The sequence below is a fragment of the Phycodurus eques genome, chromosome 17 (assembly GCF_024500275.1).
Source record: "Phycodurus eques isolate BA_2022a chromosome 17, UOR_Pequ_1.1, whole genome shotgun sequence".
Classification (NCBI taxonomy): Eukaryota; Metazoa; Chordata; class Actinopteri; order Syngnathiformes; family Syngnathidae; genus Phycodurus; species Phycodurus eques.
In genome coordinates, this window is record NC_084541.1 from 19,046,145 (window position 1) to 19,073,484 (window position 27,340).

Consider the following 27,340-nt stretch of genomic DNA (forward strand, 5'->3'; position numbering starts at 1 on the left):
GAGAGAAAGTAACCTTCTTCCATAACAGTATAAGGCATTCCCTCAAAATGCAATCAAATGCAATCCGACGTACATGTTCATAGAGCTAACATAATTACATGTATAACAAAATGAATTGGTTTTTTTCCCTCTTTTTTTCCAGTAATACGACAAGGGATGGGAACTGATAAGAATCCAGAAACTCCGGTTCCATTATCGGCATTGTTCCTTATGGATCATCAAAAACAATCACTTTTCGCTTCCCATCCCTAAATACAGTGAGCCTTACATACTGTATATGAAATGTTATGATGATCTTATATCAATTAGACAATGTTTATTTAGCATGAACAGCCACCAGCACGAGGACTATTGACTTTTCGTTATTCACAAATTCACCCATTCATGTTTTTTTTTTTTCTGTCGAACTCCTCCTTAGCTATTTGCTGAAAAACTCTCCTAATTGTAGATGTAAGGATGCTACAAGAGGCAGCAAAGACCCTGACTAATAGGAAAGTAGTAATTGGTGTCAAGGAAGTACATTGAAATGATGCATTTTACCTGAGAGACTAACAAAGTTGTATGTCAAGGAGGAGCTGAGTAACGCCTGGCTTGTTACCAGAAATTATGGAGCGTCTTGCACATGCACTTCCAGTAATTTTTTTAAAACTCAAATAATTTGTGAGCCATTCATTTTTAAAGGGATTGTCGTAAAATTAGTTTAAAATTATATTAAAGTGTTTTGGGATGATAGTTTGTGGTATATTTATGGTTAAAACCCTAACCCTATTCATATAGGCAATTGTAAAGATTTTTGAGGGACATCACTGATTTACAGCTTTATGCTACAGCAGCTCGATCCCTATCCCCTGTGAATAGCAAGCGTTTACTGTATTATATTTTCATTGACACATACATTTTTTTAAATGCCCTCCATATGTTGTAAAACATATGCTTGCAGGATTGTAATTGTTTGTGTCTGAGTGTTACTATGATGGCTTTTGCACAGAACTTGCAAAGGTGCAGACACTGATATCACTGGAAACAGGTCACAAGTGCCTATTATGTACATAATATAGAGCTTGGTTTTGGTACAAATTTGCTCACCAAAATGGAAATACGTAATGGGAGGTCTTTGGTGGTTTAAAATACTTTTGCACATCTCAGAAGTGAATGGGAGCAGACCTGAATGACTCATTGGCACGACAGCAGTAAGTCGCTGCTTTATTTATGAGGGCTGGTGGTTTTTCTCCTGTGTGTCTCCAAGGCTCACTGATTCATAAATGGACTAGACTGACTGAGCCTTCAATAGTAGAGGTGCACAGGGAGCGGTGGATATTCAGGATTAATTTCTTTCGTGTCATACTATTATTCGCACCCCGCCTTCCCCCATGCACCCATCAAAATCCATCGCTCTCTTGTACTCTATCTGCGAAGCATTTCCCATTTCTTGGTTTGATAGTGCAAAGCATAATTATTTGTGACTAATGGTCTGAGCATTAATTTTCCCTCTGATATTTTGCAGTAGATATTTGGTTGTTGCGGGGTAATGATTTTGACGCTACCACTTAAATAGTAGATATGCTGCGGCAGACAAGATTTCATTACCTGACGACACAGATATTTTGTTGGGCAGGGTGATGCAAACTGATGGTTTAAAGATTCACTGAAACAGAAGATCTGGTGAAGAATGCTGCTAAAATGAATCATGTTGTGACTAAATTGCGTTATGCTGGTGGTAAAAGAGGGAATTGCCCACTCATTTGATTGGTTTAAACAGCCAAAAATTATTCTGCTTTCTGTCACAATAGGAACTGCTTGAGAGGTAACTTCAAATGTAGCCTGTGCCTCTAGTTTCAGTGACACAGTAGGAGTCCAGAGGGCTCTTTGAAATAGATGAATATGTCCTGGTTTCAACAGACTAAGTCCCTAGATATTCCATTTTGGCACATTGTTAAATATTCCTTTCTAAGTGATGTTCCTTCTGCATCCTGACCCACAAAAATCAAACCATAAAACAAACAGCTATAACCCCATTTGGGGTTATTTCAGCAGCTGTTGATGGTTGCTCTGTTGCTGACATGCCAGTCAATCACAACAGAAATAGTCTGAACCATACAACATCTGAAACAACGCCTGCTGTCTGCTGGGGGAGAGTGCTGACATTTTGCATTTCACCTCACAAAAGACAGTTTGTTTTGTAAAGATCCCGAGCTAGAATTCATTTGTCTTTGCCTGATGCATTGTAGCGTTATAATATCCAAATAACAGTTGTAATGCCTCACGAATGCACATGTAGCGTTGGTTCAGAAAGTTTCTTTAAAAATAAAACTATTACTAGTTGCAGTTTCACATATATCTATGTTATGACACCACTAAAATCAAGCAGTGCAAAAAAAGAAAAAAAATTCCCAGGCAGACAAAAAATGGGGTTTGCAATAACTGTAAATGCAGCAAAGTGCTGCTAACTTCAAAAGACTCATGATGCTATTTTCACCTGGCCTACTCATTGTTGTTGTAGAATGGCTTCCTGGTAGATCAATGTGCTAACTTGATTTCTAAAGAACAAGAGGTATTGAATTTTGTAATTACCAAGGTTGAACAAAATAACTGCAGAGATGCTCTGAGCACAACCTCAAAAAGCTGTTTTTGCCGGCTACCGTTTTGATAGCAATGTTATTTGACAAAGATAATGAACAACCGCTGCAGGATTTCATATTTCAGCAAATTAGTGTTATTCACCTCTGCTTTCCATTGTTGAACTGTCAGAGAAGAGAGGAAAAAGAGCGAAAGAGAGGAATTCCGATTCCACATTCACATTTCAGTAACTCTTACTTTTATATGATACACTAGTGGAGCTAACAACCCTCAAAACAACACATTATGTGCCTCTTTTCTTATGCTGTCATGGTGAAAATGGAATTCAAGAGTGCCTGTCAACTGTTGACATTTTGCTGGGGTGTTGCATTGCTCAGACAGGAGAAGCAGAGCACAACACATCACTCTCGGAAAATCATCACAGTGATAAAAAATGCCAAGGGAAGTGGTGACACAATCCCTGCAACTATAATGGAGAAAATTTCCCTCCGATTTGTCAAATGATTGATATTATTGTTTGCCATTAAGAGAGCTAAATGAACTGTGTTTAATATGTCACTTCTCCACTTCACGATATTGAAAAGCGCTTAACGTTAAGACTGGCTCCTTTCTAGTCACATTTGTCACACACATTGAGTTTGGCGGTTGCAGGGTTCAGAAAATGCCAAATGTCAAAAAGCTACTATACTCAACAGCTGGCATTATTTAAAGCACACTCATCTCTTGCTATATCGCAGATCACTTTTTGCAGCTGTATCGCACATTTTTTTTCATTGGATTTACATCGCGGATTATTATTTCACGGGATTTTGCAGTGATTATTTTTCCACACAGACTGTTACCGCAGAGTATTTCGCACATAAAAGAAGCTCACGTGAAATTTGCCAATTGAAAAGCGCAACTGTCTTAAATTGCACTACTGCAGACCTATGCTGAAGTAAACATTGTTAGCTAATTCTCTATAGCCTACCTAATTGTAATCCCTCCACCCGTAGAAGGATAGACACAGCCAACTGCCCACTTTCAATTGCTTTACTGAACTAAGGTAAGACAATAAACAATAAAGTATAGCCACATATTTACACATGATCTGCCGTTTGCTACAACTACGCCGAGTCACTCACACAGCGTGGCTAACAGTTAGCTAGTTAAGCTTTAATATCATGCGTTGAGCTTTAATATCATGCTTAGACACCATTTTTACTTTAAACACAATGCTAAATGTGTAGCTGACTTTTGTCCAGCTGCCCCACCAAAATCCCCACCAATTGCCCCACTGGCAACCACCCTGTGAGTGACTGGTGACCAATGGCAGGGTGCAGTCCGTCTTTCAAACAAAGACAGCTGACCAGCCCCTTCTGTGGCCCAGAACAGGATAAGCGGTACAGAAAATGGATAGATGGGTTGATGCTGTTATGGCAACTAACTTGTGTGTGTCAGAATTTAGGTTATGCTCTGCTCTCATCCTTTCCTGATTAATAGAAACCAATAGACAAATTATTCTTTGGTCCATAGATTGAATTAAAACATTTGAAAAAAGTCCTGGGACTTAGTTCTTAGTCTCTGCACCAAGTTACAGACTCACAATTAGTTTTTGAAGTCATCCATATTTGTGTAATCTCTCATTAAAGTGTGGGTGGTAATTGCTATTGCTTCCTTATATTTCTAGCAACTCATTGCGTTCGTGCATCAACAAAAGGTAAGTCACATGAAATAAAACCTTGGTTTCTGCTTTATTCCTAATTTGGTTAAGCGTTTTTTTTGTTGTTGTTCTGAGCTTTCATTATTTATCTTGCAGGCGCTTTTGCCGTGCCTTCCTCACTATAAATTCACAATGGCTCCCTGTGTAGTAATGCTTCGAAGCTGCCTTTTCTGCAGCTTGGTGACAAATAAGACAGACAACATGCCTTTCACTAATATGCACACAAAACGCATGTTCCTGTTAATTAAGAGTGACATCTTTACAGCTAGCCATGCCAGCATCTTCCGCTAAATGTAACATTTTAGCCTGTGCACGGCCTAGCTAGCATGTTGGAGTGAAACAGGGTTAAACAAACTTTTAAACTGTTGTTATTATTATTATTATTGCTGTTGTTATTATTATTATTGTGGTTGTAGTTTGTAGTGATAAAGACCTGCACAGCAGCTTACTTATTGTCGTTCTCTTAATATTGTCACCGGACATTACTGCAGAAGTGGGGGCATCAATTGTGTGGGCATCCTTTGCGATGACTGTGGTCTATAGAATATTAAATATCTACTAGTTTTCAACTGAGTTGGGTCCATAAATACATGTATATTGCTGTATTTAAAAAATAAATCAATAAATCAGTACTGTGCCCATAGTAAAATATGTTGGTTGTAATTGTAAATGTACCAAAATTGGTTACAAAAAACACAATTCATACTGGTTATTCTTGACATGATATCTTCACAAAGAGTAAGGTTCAGATTATGATTTTTGTTTGTTTTCTTGTCTGTTCCCTGGTTGATGATGGTTCATTCCAACACACGGGAGGTTTTGAGGCATTGTTTTGCACACACTGGGGGATGAGACACTGCGCAATAGATAGTCAGCAGAGAGCTGTGAATTGTTATCCCCGGCTGTGTGGGAAGGACTTAGTACTCTGTTTCTGTACGACATAAACGCATTATTGTACAAAAGCATTGTCACTTTACTCCCTTATATTGTAACAAGTGGATAGGATAGACAACATGAACAATGAGGTGTTTCTCCATGTGTCAAAAGGGTTTGATTAGTGTTACACATGCAGCAGGTGCATTGGAAAAAGCCAGCCCAAGTGGCACCAAATAAAAGATTGCATTATACATTGCACACAGCCGTCACAGTTTCTACTCTTAAGCATGTTTATTTGCACTGCTGATGAAAAGATTCATTATTAAAAGAAGGAAGTCATCCCTCTAATTCAAATTTTATGGCTCAGGCGATTCTATCTTTTCTATCATTTGTTAGATTCGCAGAGTATCTGGTAAATACTATGTCATTCTACTCAAGAGAAAAGAACATCTTTCCTCAGTCTGCCGTCAGACCTAACTAAGGAACCCGGGGGGCTTTGATGAGAACAAAACTAACAGGACTTGGATAGCCCTGGAGCTAACTGTAAGCTTATCCTAAGATTAATATTAGATAAAAAGAAGGAACAGCAATGACCTAGCCACTCTTCCTCATCATGATATCTTCTCCACGGCCAAGCAAAATAATAAGTTAGGACTTCCTCTCTTTTACTTTCAGTGTCTCACTCACTCGTCTCGATGCTCCGTCGCTCACTGTCTTCAGTCTGCTGGGTGAATGAATGGATGTCTTGACACATTTCCATTAGTGAGAAGACTATTCAGTTACCATAGCTCACAATATCACAACCTTGCCAATTCTGAATGCATCTTGAGAGATCTGATAAGGTTCTCCTCCTGATACGTTGCTTTTTTTTTTTTATTAGTGGAATTTTGTATTGCCACATTGCCCTTTTCTTTCTTCATTTAAGTTCAACATTAATGCGGATTAGAACAAGTATAACCCATTAAAACAATTAATTAAAAAGGAACTATTCTTGAGCCTTTTGGGACAATGAAATACTCAAAAACTAAAAAATCAAAACGGAAACTCACACAATTAAAACATGGATGATTGGAATATACAGACCGACTATACAATGTGTTCATGTTGTTTTTGTTAGTTAACCAGATGATGCAGAAACTCTCTCAACCACAGTTTACACAATACTTGGAGAAGGGTTGGAGCATGAGCGGAAGAGGAACTCATCAAACCTTTGTGATCTTGATAATGCTGCAAATGCAGGAATGTGTACAATTTGGTGCTGATCAAAACCTGGACAGAGGTTTGCATAAGCCTGAGTTCTATGCTAGTTTACTAATAAAAGATTAGAGATAAACAGATTTGTAAATTTCATTATGCTATGCAGGTATCATTAAGACAACACTGCATATCGTTGTTAATGTTATTACACTGTGGGAGTTCCATCTTGAACACTCAAAAAGTCTCCATAGATTTTTTTTTCTTCCCACCTAAACATGTAATTATAGTTGTCTTCATTTGGAATCAGCAAAATAAACTGTGTGTGATTTCAATCAAGAGCATGTTATCTAATTTCCTGTATCCTAGCAACAGCATCTGCACTTTAAACACCGGTAGTAACAACAGCAACATCCACACACAATCCGCCCACTCCGTGAGCCCACTCATGTCTCGGTGCCCTCTGCACCTGCCCGAATCCCCAGGTGAGCCACTACCGCCGATCTCTGACAACAGTTTTTCTTCACCTCAGCCCACTCACTGCTGCTTTTTTTTCTCCTGATGCCGAAAACATAATGTGCGTTACCTTTTCCCGTCTCTGTCTCCCTTCCCTTCCAGTGCTGGGCACCGACTTTATATCGCAAGCTTGTTGCCATTTACTGTACGGCTGCTGCTCGGGTACCACTTGATGGAAACAAACATTCTGTAACATTCATATACAGGATAATCATTTCTTTCATCCTTTCAAGGAACTCACAAATACCGAGACACTGCTTTTATATTGTGATGAAAGAAACACAAAACATGCTGGATTGTAAGAGCACAATGGTGTGTATAAAGGTGTACTGATAGACTGGAATGGCAGTTGGCTCAAAAGGCTTCAAGGGAGAGTCATTCTGGTTAAGTTGGACATTTCAAAATGTATATTTTTTATGATTTTATTCGTCTTTAACGGCCCACCATAGCAATGCAATTACTCAATTCATTGGAATAAAACACATAGATTATGCCATTGTAGTAATGTAAAATCATGTGAGCAGCACTCGAATGACTCCACACCAATTCGTTTGGACACTATCTGGAAAAAAAACCTTTTTTTGAAGAACGCTATTAATTACTATGTTGTGTTAACAATATCAAATCTTGACTTCGGCCTTCCTGTGTGGAGTTTGCATGTCCTCATCGTGCTTGTATATGTTTTCTCTGTGTACCATCCCATGCGTGTGAGGTTAATTGATTGGTTGAAATTATCCATAGGTGCAAATGTGGTATAGAAAATGGATGGCTTGGTGTGCTCACATTACTGATATATATGGAGAAGGTATGGAGAAGGAACCGCAAAAAACTCTCGGGCATCATACAAGAGGCCACCGAACCCCTGAACTGAAGTTGGAATAAAAATAAATCGCTTATGAAGAAAACGTTTTTGCTTTTTTTCTTAATGTGGCAAAACAAAAGAAAAACCCATCCAAGCTTAGAATTGAGATCATATCGGTGTCAAGTTTTCTGCAATGGGATTGGTGCATCCTCGTGAACATATGACATCTTTAAGTGAATGAGGAGCATTTCTTTTCCAAACATATATTGCATCACCATCATTGCAACCAGCAGGGTACAAACACATTTAAAGGCAGAGATGGACAAACATAAAGCCTCACATTTGACTTCATTTCATTTTCTGCTCTTCGGTGCACAAATGCAAAACGTCTCTATTTCGGGGCGGCTGAATAGAAGCCAACAGCATTCATACACTCGTGAACACTATGTGACACTTCATACAAATGAAGCAATTATGTGTCATTAATTGTGAAATGAAATTAATATAATTTTGTTATTGTTATGTTAAAAGAGTAATTTTTCTGAGGCTGACAAGCTGTCAAACATTGAAAGCTCCCAGCTGGAAAGGATCATTAAAAAATGCAGAATTTCGAAAATGAGGCTTATAATAGATATGATAAAATGTATACCACAAGATTTTTGAAAAAAAAAAAAAAAAAACTCATTTGGCAGGATACAGTAGCCTTTGACCCTTCGTGCCCCTTTGGCTAGATACCTTTAACAATCAATTGGGTTCTTGTTGACAGAGCAATCATTCCAGGAAATTTGAGATCAAGGTAAAGGAAAAATAATGATTTTTGATCTCTACTAACCCTATCATCTGTAGTCAGATATCACTGAAAAAAGAGGTTTATCTTTGACATAGAGACATGATACCTGAAAGACAATTGGTGGAGAATCGTAACTAGCAGATCACTATAACCTCAATAAATAGCAACATTTACAATGTAAGTCAGCCACAGAGCACATATTAGAAAAGTTGATTGAATTAAATGTGCTATGACCTTAGCGTAACATGAAATGCAAATAAATCAGCTTAGCTGATAAAAGACACACCGTAACAGACAATAATCCATAGGCTTTACGAAAAAGAAAAAAAAAAACACGGCACAATCAGACGCAAGCGCTTTATGCAGGACTGTAATCAAATGTGGGCCTTATCACACATTTGCAGAACATTGATCTGATACTTATGCTTATCGAGCACATACAGAAACACTTAGAAATGCATGCATTTAGTCAAACCTTTTCTTGGATAAGACTTGGATAGACTTTTTTTTTTTTTTTTTTTTGCAAAATCTGTTGAACTGTTTAGTTTCCTGATACTTTATATTGTGAGCTTATCTATCTTAGCAGACTGTATAATGTCTTCACAGGGTGGAGAGACAAGGTAAAGGGGGCACTGCTATGTACTGGTGGGCATACACGTTCTCTATCGGATCACATTTATTCTGTAATGGCTGTTTCTTTATGTTGCTTTCAAAAGAACAGTAATACCTACGTTTGTACTCTTGAGACATGGTGGAACCTTCCAATATATATATATATATTTTTTTTAATAATAAAGCAATGAAACTGCCCATTTTGGGGCATTATAACTTAATTACTGAAAATGTGCTGATAAGCGGTGATGCCTTTGTGAGTTCAGTGTAACCAGTACTAACATTGTTTTACGTGCAGCCAACATGAATGGCCTTTACTGAAATTGGTAAAATGAGCCTTCTGTGTGAAATGTGCTTAGCACTCAGTTCTGCCTGAGATGTTCTGTTGATTTTTTTTTTTTTCAATTAATGCAAATTCAAGGCTAATTTACACAGGCCTTATGGCTGGTATTGCAGATCCCATTCACATTCTCTCAGTTCGCATTCAATTTCTGAGAAGTGTTATGAAAGCTCAAGAGCCAAAAGCCTCTGGACAAAACTGGATAGACTAACAAAGAAGCCACGATTGATTGATTATGCTCAACCTCAAACAAGTCCTGAGGAGAATATGGAGTAGTTTATGTGTCTACCAAAATGCAATGAGAGATGGCCTCATCTGGAAAGATAAACAACAACATTGCCTTCAAAATTATTTAAATTGGAAACATCTGGTTTTGCTATGTATTCGAAATAGGAGTTAAATCCAGTGCTCATTTGACAAAGCGGAATTATTTTTGGTGTAGAATTTGACACCAGCTTTTCCACATACTGTATTTCAATTTTAAACATGGATCCAGATGTTCAATTTTATGATAACAACTTTTTTTGAAGAAAAGCGGACCCTGCTATATGCACTTTGTCCATCTATAATGTGAAGATTTTGGACAATGCCTCCAGCATTGAATGAGAATTCACGTATCAATTGAGGACAAATATCTAAGAGTCAAGGTGGGCCGGTGCAGCTTGTTACTGAGATTATACATTGAACTGTAAAGCTTTTCAAGTTTCCTGAATAAAAACATGGTGGTTGACCCAAGTACCCCTCTTATTTGTTTTATTTTGCTCCATAATATAAGGCATGTTGCATTGATCAGTACAGCTTTCTTTCTGCTACACAGTACTTTGCTCTTGATGGCGCAATGAGTATTGAGATGCAAAGTGCTGACCTCCTCTTCCATGTATGACACGAATCAGACAAAATGTTAGCTAGTTTGATCAGCCTAATTTGCTGCTGCGACGATTGAATGGCAGAAGCAACATGAAAGTATGCATCTATCTTTTCTCCCCATCAACGGCTCATGCTGGTGGTTTAATGTAGGATATTTTCTCTTGTTTCTCACCATATCTATTCCTTGAATCGTTTCTTCTTTTTAAACACAACAATGAGCTCAATCGCCTCAAATGGCCTTCATAGTCACCCGTTATCAATCCAATATGTGAGGGACAAGAGATTTGCATCACAGATGTGCAGTCCACAAATCTGCCCCAACTGCATAATGCGATCACGTCAATTCTAGCCTGTTAGTGAATCTATGCCAGAAAGAATTAAGGCACTTGAAGATGACAAGAGCGGGGTCCAAACCGGGACAAGCAAGGTGTGCTTAATAAAGTGTCTGGTACAGTGGGGTTCTTGCAATGACGCAATCTTCAACCATGAGATGATGTGTTGCTCACTTGTCTCAACTACTGTAATGTGGGTTGGTGCCTGCAAATAAAAGTAGACGCTTTGCTTAACGAAGTCACATGACAAATCCTTTTGCTACAGACTGGGGCGGGAGTAGCTAAGTCTGTAAGGACTTGGGCTTTGGAGTAAGAGGACACGGGTTTGAGTCCCACTATGGGAAAAAATTGTAAAAAAAGTGGCAACTAGTTGTTGGACAGATGCTAGTCTGCTTTCTGGCCACCTTCGAGGTACCCTTGAGCAAGGTATCGTCCCCACCACCTCAGCTCGAACGGGCCAGCACGCGTTGCTCACCTCTTTCACTCCGACTCTCTCGCTTTGTGTGGTGTGCTGTAACACGGCGTATACAGTTAGTGTGAGAGTTGCATTTTCCCTTGAGGGACACAAATGCATAAAACAAATTCCCCCTCAAAAATATACATTTGTTTCATATTTTTAGGTTGTAAGGTTATGCCGATCTGCAGCACATACTATTTTAAAGATAGGCTTTAGAGAATGGAAACATCAATCACATTTTTATTTAATGCCAAACTAGACTTAGAGAGCTCTCAGACTTTTTTTTTCTTTTCTTTTTGGTGTGGTTAAGCCAGCACTTGCACTAGCTTAAATGTCTACTAGATGCTAAAAAAATGTATGCATTTCCTAAAGTGAGTATCTTAGTCTAATATGGAGCCAAATTGTTCTATACGAGGTATGGCATTAAAAGTAAAATGATCACAAATAGGCCTGAAGATCATACCTTTAAAACTAACGTCCCATTAAAAGAAACAAGCCCCTCTGACATTGTGACATAAATTTTGTCACAACAAAGCTACCCAAAAAAAAGGAATGTGATACATGGTCACATCATTATTGTAACAAGGCAGCTAACAGTTATTTTGACCTGAAGACAGAAATGCTAGCAGTAATTCTTCTGGCAAATAATTAGTTTTATCTCAGAACGACATGGGTCACCCGTAAGGGGCTCAATTATAATGCGGGAACAATATCAGAAAATGTGCAGCTCAGTGGAGCTTTCAAAGGGGATTGCTTCTTCATATCTTGTCAAATTTCAGATGACATTTCATATGGCTACAGACCAGAAACGGCCCTCTTCCTGCGTGAGTCACTGCAGCTCCAGAGTCATTATGTTGAGGGCTAAAATTTCACACTGCACTACTTTAACACATTCATATTAAAGCAGAAGGAAACATTAGATCAGATTTGTAAATCAATTATGTGAGAATAATATATTTTAACATTATCCATATATTCACTATCCACAAAAAAATACTGAAAGGCGTTAGGAGTATGGTGCTTGCACATTTAACTGAATGGCAGTATTTATTTGAGATTGTATTATTTATCACACTTTTGATTACCGGCTGCATGCTGTCCTCTTGATAACACTGCTACATTGTGTGTGCACAAATGAATATGGTGTGGTAAACATTTTGCCCTTTTCTTATTTCGTTTTCGACTGGATTCCAAAGTGTATGGTGTTGACCATTTGTTGAATAGCACAGTCTACTCTTTATTATTCCAATTACATTCGGCTCGCTATATTTCTTAGCTCTGCCTGACGGATTTGCACTCATTTATTCTGTGCTGTGTACTGCTGCTTAACAGACTCACATTTGCATCATAATGATTTAGAAGACCGATGCATTTTAATGTTCATAAACAGGAATGTGTGCAGTATTACACCAGCATTCAACTGTTCATATGGTGGCCGTAATTGTAGCAACTCGTTGGTAGGATATTGCTGTCATAAGACACTAAAACACAAAGATGAATGTTGAGTTTAATTTTAGGTGTGCCACTTGTTAACAGTTGAGTTTAAATTATTGGTCATTAGTGGACCACCTACGATAAGAATATATGATTGCCTTTGGTTTTGATACCAATCATCTTTTGAAGGCATTTGATGCATTTTTAAAACCTTTTCAAAATCACACTGATTAGTTGTTTCCTGCAAGCAACACACAAATTACTGCACGCAGCCGCGACCAGCCATGTGACCCACATTAACAATGCATTGAGCATTTTAGATGCAGATCGGCCCATAGGGGAAGCTTAGGCCTTTCATATGATAATATGATATGATAATCGACAGTATTTATTAATAACCTGTCACTAAACTTATACAGATTGCACAGATTGCACATAAATTCTACTTCATGATGTTTTGGGCCAATTTGACAAAATATTCTTGCTGGAAGGAAACACTGCAAAGATTTTTCTAAATGTGTTCGATCTATATATATATATATATATATATAGTATATTTTCATAAAAGCTGTATATGCCATTGTGGACCTTGAGTATTTGGTATTTTGCTCCAGCATATCAAACAGCAGCACAGGGCCACCTGACTCAAACAATGCACCCACAATAAATTCAAGATAGAGAGATGAGTGTCTGAAGGTATTAGGGTGGCCCTAAGCCTTTATCTTAGCAAGTTTCAGCCCAATACACATGAGGATGGAGGCAGGGACAAAAGGAAGCCAAGCAATTAATTGTCTTCTCTACTTGGCATCTCATTTCAACAGCCCAGAAGGTCTATTACAGGAGCAAGACAGTCATTAAACCTCAACAATAATCACTGCTGAGCTATTCCTTCATCCTTTGTACTACTTCACCGTCTCCTGTTTAATGACACTCTTCTGTGTCAATCCTACTCGCTAATACAAGTTTTGATGCATGGAATCAATTTATAGGCTGTAAATGCCATGTTAGTTGCATCAGTGCTATTGGACAGAGCCTGGGAAGATCTATTAAATGGACAGGATAATCCAACACTATATTTTATTATTATATTGTTGCCATCCAAGGAGCAATAAAAAGCTGTTTTACTGTACCGTATTTTATAAAAATGCTCTACCAACGACTGTTATGTGAACGATTGAGCACCAGAAATACAGACATTTTCAAAGCAATCATTTTATGTTGTGTGTACATTTAAACATTTTAGTGTTGTTATTACTTTGAAGCAGACTCATAACTTTAAACCGGAGTTGGCAATAATAAAAAAAAAACGTCTTGTCATATTTGTTAAAATTTGACCCGACAGTAGTACATCAGTCAAATTATTTGTAAAAAAAAACCTGCCCTCTGGCATCATCTTGTACCGATGTGGTGTCAATGATTTGCCTCACGCTGACCTCTTACTGTGGGCTTCAGGAGCTTTGCTGAAACCATGGCAGAATGTCCACCACCAGAAAATAAAAACATAAAAAATCCCATCCTTTGTTTACCAACCACTGGGCATCAGACTAGCAAACCGATGCAGAGCGAAGAAGCAACAGAAGAAGGAAATGGACCGATCCCGAGACAAAACAAGGATAAACATAGGAGTTGCCTTTCAGAGTTTGAGAAATCTCAGGCAGCCGAGAGGATTCAAAAGCGACGTGGAATTATCAACATTTTTGCTCGAAGTACTTTCATCACCTCTTTTTAGCCCACATTTGCCATATGTTTGTGTGGCTGCAGACTGTATGTTAACAGGACATGCAGGAGAACACGTAAAATGTAAGATTTTCGCTGGAAAGTGACATTATCCAACATGACACATCTTCTGGTGGAAGGTAGTCCAATACTTTACAAGCAAAAAGAAAGGAAAGAGGCGAGGAGGGTTGATGATGGAAGGTAGAGATGTGAAAGAGCACCGCAGAATGTACAAAGTGAAAGTTAAAAATACATAGCACATAGTGGAGATTGAAATCTGAAAAGCTCTCAGTAGGTAAGAATAAAGAAGACTTGAAGAGTTGAGGGCGCCCAAGAAGAAAACAGTGGGTGGGTTGTGAAGAGACTTGAGTTGAGAGGCATAAAAGTGGCAGTTGGGGGACGTGGGGATGGTTCATTTGTCACTGTCACATCAGTTATAGTTTCTCCTTCATAACTGCAAGGATGGGATCTGGCCCACAACCCGGGCCTGGATCTCCCCAGCATCTTCCATCCTCCAACCTCTGCCAGCACCTGCCCCGTCTCCTCTCACTGGGGGTGGGGGGGGTGGGGGTTCCATGCAACACTGCACTCTCTACTCACACAATTGTGTCTGCCTGTGTGGACATGTTCATTGAGCTTAATCAAATGCATGTCCGAGCAGCAACCGCAACATATAGCCTGAAGTTAAATTATCTAACCAATGACATGCCTGACTGATGCTAACATTTCTTTGATGGGATAAATTAATGTGAAATGTTTGTCCTTTAAATGACAGCGATATAAACAGATATTACAGTCACATTGCATACCATGTAACTACAGCATATCGTGTTATACACAATGTAACTTTTCTACAGAGGCAGTAGCATGTTGACAAAGTCGCAGAAAAGCTTTTATTGGCCGGATGTCTACCCCAACCAAGGGCCTGTAATGCATACTACGGTGGTGCTTCCTCAATAGAAACCACTCGCTCAAAGGTTTCAAAATGCTCTTTGGCTTAAGAAGCGTGATGCTGTAGGCAATTATTTTGCATGCTTGTTCGCCTGTGGAAAATGTGTGTACGCAGGTGTAATTAACAGGAATTGTCTTTAGTATGTCGGAATGCCCGCAATTGCTGAACCCACATGTAAAAATTTTTTGGATGGATTTTGTTACTCCTGCATTCATCTGGCAAGCAATTTCCAAATAGCCCATGAAATCACATTTCCCCCAAATATAACTAGCTGTTGGTCTGTTAGTCAGCATACTATGTCTTGCTTGAGAGTCTCACTTTCCTTTGACGCGAGCATTTTTCTCAAAGCACCTCTGCCATTTTGACAGCGGGACTATTCATTTTATAAACTTTCATTTCTTTTTACCATCACTTCATATACATTGACATTAATCTCTACTGCTGATGATTTATTCACACTGCTTATCTTTTATTTTCCACCAAACATCAATAACACAGCCATGGTCGCTCTATTGCTTGGTAAGAGGAGCTTGTTTATTGAACAGCTCTGAGAAGAATTTTGATGTGACAGCCAACATCAAATTACTATTTAGAGATTGTTATTTGTTCATTATTCCATTTACTAGCACAATATTCATTATTCCAGCTTCCCCCTTACTTTACAACACCATTTTACCCGCCCACCCGCACACGCACACAGTCATTAGTGCAGAGTACTTTGTCAAAACTTTTCCCCCTTGATCAAATAAAAATCATTTTGGGAGGTGGTAAACCAATACTTCTGTTTTGATGGGAGCATGAGGCATTTTGTACTGCTCGAAAACAATATATGCAAATTAGTATCTGTTTTGACAATGTTTATTCATTTTATGTCAGAAAAATACCCGCAAATACCTAACAGTAAACCAGATGTCAATAAAGGTTCCCAGAAAAAACACATAAAATCTGATTCACAGCCAAGCCAGGTTTTCGCTCTTGAGCTGATCTAGGGTTTAGAATTTAAAAGTCGCTTTGAATAATGTGTGGGTCTGTGGAAAATTTGGGTCAAGCTCATCAAGCAATAATAAGCAGCGCGCCAGTCACGGTGCTGAAACCTCACAGCTGCATGGAGTCGTTCCCAATAGGGAAGGTGACCGAGCTGGAATTTGCTAAAGAAAATGCTCGGAAATAATAAAAGAGTGTGTGAAATCTCAGATGGGATCTATTTAAGCGCAGTAATTCTTGCGCTGATTTAAATTTTATGATATCGTGCATTATGTACGGCCTTTCTAATGAGAAACATCATTAAATGAGTAACAAGTTAAAACAGCTGTCGCCTAACATCTTTGATTTTGGAGTGATTATGACCCAACAGTTGCATTTCTGAAACTAAAATGCTTTTTGATAAACTACCACTGACACACTGTTGGGTATAAACATAATAAATGACATTTTAATGGCAAATCAAATAGATTTTATACCATGTGTAATTGTGCACCTTGGAGGCTGACTGGCCTTAAAGGTGTCTGTGGACCAGAGCGCTTCCCTAATGGACCTTAATGGGTTTTATAGTGCGGTGCAGACTTCTAATGGGGCGCTATGTCTGATGGGGATGCTCCACTCTGGCCCTCCTGGGCCATTTCTAGGTTCCTAATGTGACCTGAAGAGAAGGATACATAATGTATCAGTGGTTTCCCTCAGTGAGAGGGTTAAATAAAGTGGAAAGTGTTGCGGGAGTGAAAACACAGAAATGGAAGGTTATGAGAATTTGTAATAGTGGTGGCGAGTTGCGGGTGGGAGGTGAGGGGGGGAACACCTAAAGAGACATTTAAAGCTGCCAGAGGAAGAAAAATACCATGGCGTATTATTGAGGGACACTTTGGTGCTAAGCTGCTTATTGATAAAAGCAGTAATCTGCCTGGCAGAAGGTAAGGAGGCTGGGATGTGTGGTGATATAATATCGCACCTGAGGGGAACGCCATCAGAAGGCTGAGCCTTCACACAGCTTTACCTAAAGGAGTTGCTTGTTTTATTTATTTTTTAAAACATTTTTTAGCATAAAAAGAGAGAATCTGACATGTTGACAATCACCAAAAATCATATGAACCTGAGGGTTGGGAAAAAAACAAAAATGATGAGTTTTATATTTATGGCTTTCCCTTAGACTTAATCAATAGCGAGAACATTTTTAAAGGTAGCTGTATGATTCAGTGGTATCACGTTAAACGATTGCAATTTTATTTTTATTTTTTTATTTTTAATTGTAGTACAAAAGATATTGGTAACAATTTTCATTGTTTTTCATTTTGCACTTGAATTATTCCTTTGTCGAAAAGTAGTGTGTACACAGCTTCGACTAACAAACTTCAGAAAATCCAATTGTCTGGTCAAATTTTGACTGAGCGGTATTGGGATGAAAACCCCAAATGGTACCAGATGCTATTTTGCATTGTGTTTCTAGAACATCTGTGGACATTCCAAATTCCACAGTTTGTTTGTGTTTTCCTGCAATGTTCTTATAAACTTTGCTTTACTTTGCCAACTATGAGAACATAGTTTGTCATCTCAGACTTTTCACAAGGCATTTATAAATAGTGGTATATGCCAAGGGTATGTGTCTTTGAAAACTCTCCTCACATGTATAAAACAGAACTTGAAATCTATGGTCACATAAGGCTAGTTTTCATGGCATCTGAGTTATTAGGAAATATATTGACATGAACACACAGTCAAGTAGGGAACGTGAATCAAGACATCAGCAAAAGGGTAAAAAAAAAATAAAAAATGCTCTGAGAAAATGCAAATATGCTGAGTATAACAGGCGGTCGGTCATCTGCATAATAGACAGCGCTCTTTTATGTCATGAAAAGCCAGAGCCCCAGTTGACGACATCATCGTGCATGACTCAAACACACGCCTCGCCCATCTGGCCGCAAACTTCAAAGCATGTTAGGCAATGCGATGCGAATATTTGGGGGCTGCTCCTGCTGCATTAAATAGAAGACTTGTTAACATTCTTAAAAAATGAAGTTAAATTCTTCTCACTTAGCACTCTTGTTGTAGTTAGCTATTGGTAACTGTGCAACACATCTGTGTTGTGGGTGGAAATTATTGAGCTCAGATAAACAGTCTTCAACAAGTGATGGGGGACATGTTCAAGGATTCAACGAATTTATTTGTCACACCATTCCTGGCTCAATTAGAATTGATATTTAAACTGTCCTTTTCATTATGCAATTTGCATTTCGACATCGTGAGACCAAGATAATGCCGAACATTTGATCAACAGTGTGTCGCCGTTGTGAGGCCTCAGACAGGATGTTCAGAGGGGGAAGTGTCACTGAGTGTCATCAGCAATTAGCAACACACATACAGAAAGACTGAAAGACTCAAAGAAAAGCATAGAAATGTACGTCCTTGGAAATGTATTGCTTGATTCATGGATTGTGATGGTGAATTTTGCTCTTCAGCTCCTTGTGAAAGAAATGCAACTTGTGCAAAAAGTAATGAAACACTGAACAGTTGGACATGTTCAAAATGTCAAATTAAGTTCACCTGTAATGGTTGTAGTGCATTTAAGTTCATCCTTAAATTTCACCCAAAAGCTGAATATCCATAACTTTTTGTGAGCCGTGTATATCATTGTAATATGAATAACATCACCAAGGGTTTGGGCCCCTTGTGCAAAGCATGAATGTATTATCGCTATTAAGATATTCTATTGCTTTTTAAAAAAAAAAAAATAATTCAATTATTATGTTTTTAAAACAGTTACCTCACTTCACAATGGATGTATCTCACCAGATCTGGTCAGTTTCTGACTCAAAAGGGTTAATGATTTGAATCTCCATCTGAATCAGTAATGACATTTCCAAGGTGTCCATGAATCCAGATGAGGATGAATCCTCTGGCTGGTTGTACATAAGGCGAGGTTACATACTCACTGGAAACAGAGCAGACTCCAATCTTTTGGTTAATTAACTCGAGCTCACCAGAACGCGACAACTTTAGTGAGTGAGTCATTGTAACCATAAAGTTAGTCCATAAAATAAACCAAGTTTACCAACACTATATTGCACGGTGTTTTTAATTGATCTTTGTTCACATTTGGGCGGCAGTTTATTGTTGTTCAGGATATTACCTCTTCCCCTCAGCCATTATCTCTAAATGATTCCCACCTTAAAATTGTGGTAGATTATACAAGCATTATCTGCTTCTTTAATGGCTTTGGAATTACATGTTACTGGTTTGATCATTCACAACTAGTATTATACAAGATGACTGGTAGTGTAGTGGTACACATGGGCTGACTTTCCTTCCCCCTAGTGTGGAATGGATTCCTTCTCAACGACTTGAGGTTTCAATGCGAGTGTAATTGATTTGTAGGTGGATACTTTCTGGACATTATGGAAAGTAAGAGGATTTTAAATACATCTAAAAGTATCTTTTAACTTTAGCTTCCTTGTCCAATACCCTGGTTTTTGTTTTACACAAGTCACGTGGGTTAAATTCTGTGGGAAAAAAAAAAAAAGTTAATGTATTGAATTATAGTCCTTGAATCGAATGGTCGTCTTGAATTGTTTGAGCAGGATAACCGTTTTGAAACACATTTAGTCTATGTAAAATCAAATTCAATTGAATTGCAAAAAAAAAAAAAAAAAAAAAAAAGGAATTGTACCACACCTCAGTAGCTTGCATATTTGGGTATGTGATTATTCTGCACTACTTCCTGGTAGCCTGACAAACTTTGAGTATCTGCAGAGGAATATCCACTAAAGAGCTGCTTTACATTTCTGGAGTAGGTCAGACATTTGTCTTGCTAGTCCTAGTGCCTGCCCGGAATGGTTTGTTTCCTGATTGAACTGCCTGCATCCTGCTCATTAACTGTTCTGTCAGTATGGATGTCTGCATTGTTGATGTCTCATCCATCCTGCCTGCCTACTTTCCCATATTTAACTTACTATAGATTGTGTGAAAGAAATTTGATGCTCTATGAAACACTGAGACAAGTCAACGGTGTACATTACTCTAAACCCCCATTGATGGTTTGTTGTTCACAGACAAATATTACAAATTGAAATCATTTAAAAGGTACAGTTTGAAAGCTTCCCCCTGAGAGTCCGCATGTATCATCTTTACGATGATCTAACCATGCCTTAGAATCCGGCACATGACTCCGTCCACATTCATTGATTACCGATCTATATACTCGTGTCTATTTGTATTACTTACATAATATTTACGTATCTCAATTTATATTATCATTAGTAAAGTTGGGTTCCACTTCTGAACCACAACTACTACTTGATATTTTGTACAACTGGTCTTTTTCTTCCCCCCCAAAATACAGCGTGAAACATGTTTCCCCTCGCTGTGTCAGCATTACAAATATTGTCTTAAATGCAGAATCACTATCGACAAAGTAAGATTTAGTTGTTTCATAGCTCCGTTTCACTCACTATTCTGTAAACCAAACTTTGTTGCTCTAACATGGTCTGCCATGATAAATTTTGGTTCGTATGGATTTGGTACTCTTATACTCCGTAACATTAGCCTACAAAATACTCGCTATTTTCAATTGCACCACGGTGATTCACAAATTCACATGTTGTACAAGCAACAACCAGTTGGGAAATTCCTGTAAGCATATCGTTAGTGGAGAAAGAACAGGGCGGTCAAAACATTTATTTCCACTTTGCAGTTACTTTATAATAATGCCCAAAATAAAACAGCTTCAGCAAACTATGTATAGTTGAACTAAAATAATCAAGGAATTCAAAATAACGATTTAATTTGAAGTCTTGCTCCATTAACGACACAGCTGGTACTTTTATACTGCACGACTGCCGAGTGATGACTAAGACTTCTTGTTCCTCGCTTTTTAGCTAGCCCGTAGAACATCTTCGATGCTCGATCCTCGTGACAGACAAGACAACTGAGACGCTCCTTAAAATGGCGGTGAGCAAACAATTTCCACGTCACTGCACTTGAGTATTTTTTTCACTGAGTATTTATTAACTCTTACTCAATTAATGATTTGGAGGAGTACTTTTTACTGTTGTTTGATTCATATTTTTGTGAAGAAACAGTACTCCTTGAGTGCATTTTTGGGGTACTCGCCCCACAACTGGCCATTGGTCTAAATTTGACATAATCCCAGTTTTAAGGAATGACTAAAGTTCACAAAGTTCCCGTTGGCTTTCGGGAACAGCACGAAGGAAATTAGATGAACATCCAAAGTGAAACACCACTCTTTGACTTGTGATTTTCAAGACGTCATATGGAACACATGGTTTACACAAATGTGGAACTCTCATTAGAGAGGTGTGAATAAAGGTGCGAGCGTTTGGACCCAACAGGGCTAATTATCAGCTTCTAATTACTGATGTGAGTCATGGGTTCCTGCAGCAACCGTCTTACAATATCACACGTTCAAATGTGACAAGGGAAAAAAAGTTGAACAAAGGTAGTGGATGTTAGCCATCTCCTTGGTTGTTAAAGCAATTTCTAAATCAATGGTGTGATAACCTCATATGACATTTGTCATCCATAATGACGAAAAAGTAACTGCAGTTCAAAAAAATGTCGCATAAAATGAATCACAGGTTCATTTTAAAAATAATCCCTCAAACTTTCATAATATAAAATCTGAATAAATCACATGCAGACAATTCATCAGGTAGACTTGCACACTAGCCAGAGAGGAGCAGTGCATCATTAACACAATATAATCTGCAAGACATGTATTGTAATATATATTTACACCTCACAGCATATAAATATATATATTTTTTAATTTTTATTTGTTTTACCTTGCCCAGATGTGAGGAAAACTCCCAGTGTCTCCACTTTAATTAATATTACGCGAACAGATGCTGGCCCTTACCTCTTATTTGTAAATCACTAAAAGATTGCATTCCCTTACCCAATGTATAGCTTCAGTTTACAATCTCAAGTATGCATTTATTTACTTCTTAATTTAGCAAAATAGCGGCACAGTGGCCGACTGGTTAGAGCGTCAGCCTCACAGTTCTGAGGACCCGGGTTCAATCCCCAGCCCCGCCTGTGTGGAGTTTGCATGTTCTCCCCGTGCCTGCATGGGTTTTCTCCGGGCACTCCGGTTTCCTCCCACATCCCAAAAACATGCATTAATTGAAGACTCTAAATTGCCCGTAGGTGTGACTGTGTGTGCGAATGGTTGTTTGTTTGTATGTGCCCTGCGATTGGCTGGCAACCAGTTCAGGGTGTACACCGCCTCCTGCCCGATGATAGCTGGGATAGGCTCCAGCACGACCCTAGTGAGGAGAAGCGGCTCAGAAAATGGATGGATTGATGAATTTAGCAAAATAAAGACTGTAAGTGAACCCCTTTTGCAAGACGATGTATAAACTTAATACAGACCTAAACATCGTTTTGGGACAAACAAACACTGAGACACAATTGCGCATTCACCATAACAAAGGCCACCATAAAGAACAACACTGTTAATATTAAAGTAAAGGGCACTGGGTTACATCTGTCACATTACTTGGCAGTTACTTTAATTATATATTTTGGTCAATCTGTTCTTCCTGATGTGAGATGGGATGCTGTACATGAAACAACATCTGTAGAGTTATGTCACAGAGCTTCAACATCTGCCTGTCAGTCATTGGGCATTTTCTCATATGCCTTGATGTTATCATATTAAAAAAGCAATGTCAAGTGCTGAGAGCTTACATCTGTGCCGCAGTTTCATCTTACACTCTTTAACTAAGAGACACATTTACACGCAAAGGCTGACACGACTCACGGAGACACACCCTGTGGCTTTTGTTCCCTAATGTTGTCATTCAAGGTGACAGTGGTGATTGTTCACTAAACTGACACCATCCACAAAGACTTGTGATTGCCTAAGATGTCAGGTAACATCTGCTTAAAGTATCAACCAAGCCAACGGTGAAACTGGTTCTATTCATGTCTTTGTTTAAAAAAAAAAGAAAAATAAAAAATGTCTGTTGTCTATTTTTATGAGACATTTTTTTCTTTTAAATGAATAATGCCTAAGGGAATTTCAGGGGATTTTGAATGTTACAGTATTCCATGAAGTTAGAGAGTAGTTGTGATGTGTAATGTGACAAATACTGTATTGGATAATATTGTGATAATGACTTCTGCGAAGCGAATTGTGCAGAGAGACAATCTTTTGATTGTCATTTGCTGGTTGGTTAATTTTATATTAATTTTAAAAATCAGTCATGCAGTCACATAAATATGAAATCATAACTTATGTGTTTTCTTTTTTAGCACTAAAAGCAACATTTTATAAATTAAAGGTGCTCATGTCAACTTCACACAATTATTGTTTCTACTTTTCCAGTTAAGACATATGTGTATGTACTGATGTAAGAAACACACAGGTTTATAATCCCAAAATCATACTTTTCTTTTCGTAATCCCCTCTGATTCTATTAATAATTCTGTTTCCAAGGTAATTTGCACCTTGCCAAATACTGAAAAGATAAGTGGATAAGAAGGGAGATATGAGCCTATGTTTATATATTATAACACACACACACATATATCCAATACGACTATTGAGTCGAGTAGGGGCATTAATTTGCTGGTGACTGACTTTCTGTTACATGGGATCATGATTATCCAATGACCTTACCTGTTTGTTGTACTTGGGTTGACTGGTCTTGTAGCTGTAATCAGAGTACTGGTCTGACCCAGTAGAGTTGTCATCTCCTCCAGTGCCTACAAAGGTATTAGTAGCCGGAAGGTCTTGGACTGCCTGATGTTTTTGTGAGCCCGAGGGAGACTGGGCCTGGAGCTGAATGGAGGGCAGCGGGGAGTTGGAGCGATAGTGCCGACCTATATCAGGGCTTTCTGGTGAGTAAGTCAGGGGCAGATGTATCCTTGGGCTATCATTGACTGCGTCAAGGTTGAATTTGAGGCTTTTTTGGAGGCTGACCTCCTCTTCTTCCCCAAGTGGTTTTGGGGATTTCTGAGGTTTTCCTTTCCTACCTCGTTTCCCTTTGACATTTTTTGGTGCCTGTTTAGGTGCGTACAAGTCCTTTGTTTCCTTCTTGCCCGGTTGATATCCACTCTTTGTTTCTCTTTGGATGCGGTGTCGAATAAAAACCACCACCAAGATAAGCATAACAACACCTGCCACCCCAGCAAGGCTTCCAAACAAAATGTTGCTCCGTTGTGCAGCAAAGCCATTGTCAGGATCACCAGCAATATCCCTGTCTAGTGGAGTGTAGAGACTGTGTCCAATTAGAGCCTCCACTAAGCTGACGTTTGAAATGGTTTCATTAACATAGATATGGACCAAGGCAGTGGCATGACGTGCAGGCTTCCCTCTGTCAGTCACTTTTACCACCAGGCGATGGAGTCCGCCATATTTTGGGGCCATCTCCTTTGCTAGCGTAATCTCTCCACTGGACGGCGAAATGCGAAATAACTGGTAAGGGTTACCACCTGCAATGCTGAAGACCAGCTCTGCGTTGAGCCCACTGTCAAGGTCTTCAGCTTCCACCATTTCCACATGACTATCAGGGGAAGCAAGGGGTGACAAAAGTCTGAAGGAAGAATTGGAGGGTTTTGTAACAACTGGATCATTGTCATTTTCATCCAGTACATTGATGGTAACACCCACATAAGAAGACCGGGGTGGTTGCCCCCCATCCACTGCTTTTAGACGGAAAGTGTAGCTGCTCTCTTTCTCCCTGTCAAATGAAATGCTTGAGAGAATGGTCCCAGTTCCATTTTGAACAACAAATTTCCCTCCATCAGACTCTACAGAGAGTTGAACATGAGCATTTTCACCTTTATCAACATCCATGACTGTTACCATGCCAACAGGGCTCAGGGGAGGCATGTTTTCTAAAACTGAGAAGCTGTAGCCACTCAGCATAAATTTGGGGTCATTGTCATTGCGGTCAAGAACTTTTATTACAACACTTGCTGTTCCTTTATGGACAGGTGACCCTTTGTCAGCTGCAGTGACCCGGAACTCATAGTGTTCTTTGTGCTCACGATCAAGTGGGTTCCGAGCTTTGACTTCCCCTGTTTTTGGATCAATCTCAAACAGACCCTTGATGGATGTGTCTGCTACAATGTGATAGAGAAGGTCTGCGTTTGTGCCGCTGTCCGCATCTGAAGCTATAACATCCAAAACCTTTTCTCCAGGTTGATTTTCTTCTGCAAAATCTACCTCAAACAAGGTTGGGGAGAATACTGGAGAGTTATCATTTACATCAGTTACCTGTACTTTCAATGAGTTAGTACTAGAGAGCGCAGGATTCCCAGAATCTACAGCCACAATCTCCACTCGATAATCCTTCACCCTTTCATAGTCGAGGAGAGTGGTTGTTTGTAGGAAATATTTCCTCTTGTTGTCACTGGATGAGTCACTGATAGGGCGGAGCTGGAAGGGCACATCCCCCGCAACCACACATGTGACCACAGCATTCTCTCCCTCGTCCTTGTCAGACACTTGCACCAAAGCAACAGCGGTTCCCACCGGCATATCTTCTGAAATGTTAGCTACTCCGTCACTGTGAGTCACAAGACCAATGCCACGAATCTCCACAGCTGGAGCATTGTCATTTTGGTCATTCACCTCAATGGTAACAAAGGTCTTTGAGCTCTTCGGTTGTGGACCCTTATCCCTTGCTACCACGTAGAAGGACAGGCTGTCAATCTCCTCTCGGTCCAGTGGTCCTTTGACATAGATGATACCAGTGGACCGATCTATTCGTAAGAGTTTTGGCACTGCGTCTCCTGCTTGATGAAGTGTGTACTCAATTTCTCCATTAGGGCCCATGTCAGAGTCATTTGCTTTAACCTACAACAACAACAGCAGCAGACAAAAGCAAAAACTGCAGTTAATTTATGTGAATTACGTATGTGCCAAAATGTGCCGATGGCAAACCATTAATTATTTTGATTAGGGCAAAGAAAGAATAAACCATAATAGTGTAATTTGTGACGACAATTATTTTTATTTTAAAATTTGTAGGTAAATGGGCCAAAAGAAAATAGTTTCAAGTAATATACAGTCTTACCTGCAGCACTGAATGCCCCACTGGACTGTTCTCCGATACTTCTGCTTCATATGTCAATTTTTCAAACTTGGGTGAATTGTCATTGGCATCAGTGACGACCACTCGCAGCAAAGCACTGCTGTAGCGCTGTGGGTTTCCTCCATCCACAGCCTTTATGGTAAGGTCATAGGAATCCTTTATCTCACGATCTAAGTTGCCCAGAACAATAAGCTGTGGGAGCTTGCCACCCCTGTCATCTGCCACTTGTAAACCAAACAGTGTTTCTGCATCTTGTCCTGCTGTCAGGGCATAATCATTCACCCCATTCCTTTCTGAGTCTCTGTCAGTTGCTAACGGTATGGAGAACAGTGCCCCCATGATCGTGTTCTCAGGGACCGATATAGTGAGCACAGAAGACGGGAACTGGGGGGTGTTGTCATTGATGTCCTGTACCTCAATGCGTCCTTCAATGAGTCGAGGGCTCTGGTTCTGTATCAGATCTGTTACGGATACTTCAAATTCCAGGTAGCAGGGCTTACCCCTAACAAGCAACCGGCAGTCTCTCAGTGTCTCTCTGTCGATGGGGATCTCAGTGGTGAAAATATCTCCGGTCTTTCCATCAACACGTAGATAAGGGGCACCCACCTCCAGCTTGTAGAGATGACCTGAGTCTGGCAGCCCGTGGTCTGCAGCCAGACTACCAATAAGAGTGTTGGGAGGTTGCTCTTCTTGGACCCGATACATAATGCTGCCTTCAGCGAAGCTGCAGAGCAGCACCGGGAGCCAAAATAGCATCACTAGTAAATTCCGTTCCATGGGGTCATGAGAAGATCTTCCTGTAAAATGAGGAAGATAATTTCTGTCAATGTTTATTTTCCATTCTATAGACTATACAGACGTAGCAGTGACATGTATTAGCTAATAAACGCCATCGGCAATAATAACATATATCATTGACACAAAAGATAAGGTGAGAAAGTCAGCCCAGAATAATAACTATATCATGCCTGCAAGCACCGTAATATTGTACAATAATACAACTATGAATCATAATTGTATTCCCAATGTTTCCCTGCAGAGATTGGAAACATCTGAGGGGCCATGTGGGTTGTTTCAGTTGCATAATCAAATGCAAATGTAATCAATGTAATAAGGACT

General features: G+C 39.3%; 1 protein-coding gene across 1 annotated transcript in view; it reads right to left on the minus strand.

Moving 5' to 3' along the window:
• Positions 1–27,340, minus strand: part of pcdh1a (protocadherin 1a) — an 80,039-nt gene that overhangs the window by 44,180 nt on the left and 8,519 nt on the right. The window contains exons 2-3 of the mRNA XM_061703176.1: positions 26,204–27,018; positions 23,800–25,983 (exon numbers count right to left, since the gene is read on the minus strand). Of these exons, the coding sequence (XP_061559160.1) occupies positions 23,800–25,983; positions 26,204–26,998 (2,979 nt within the window). The 5' untranslated portion in view covers positions 26,999–27,018. The remainder of the gene's footprint in view (positions 1–23,799; positions 25,984–26,203; positions 27,019–27,340) is intronic.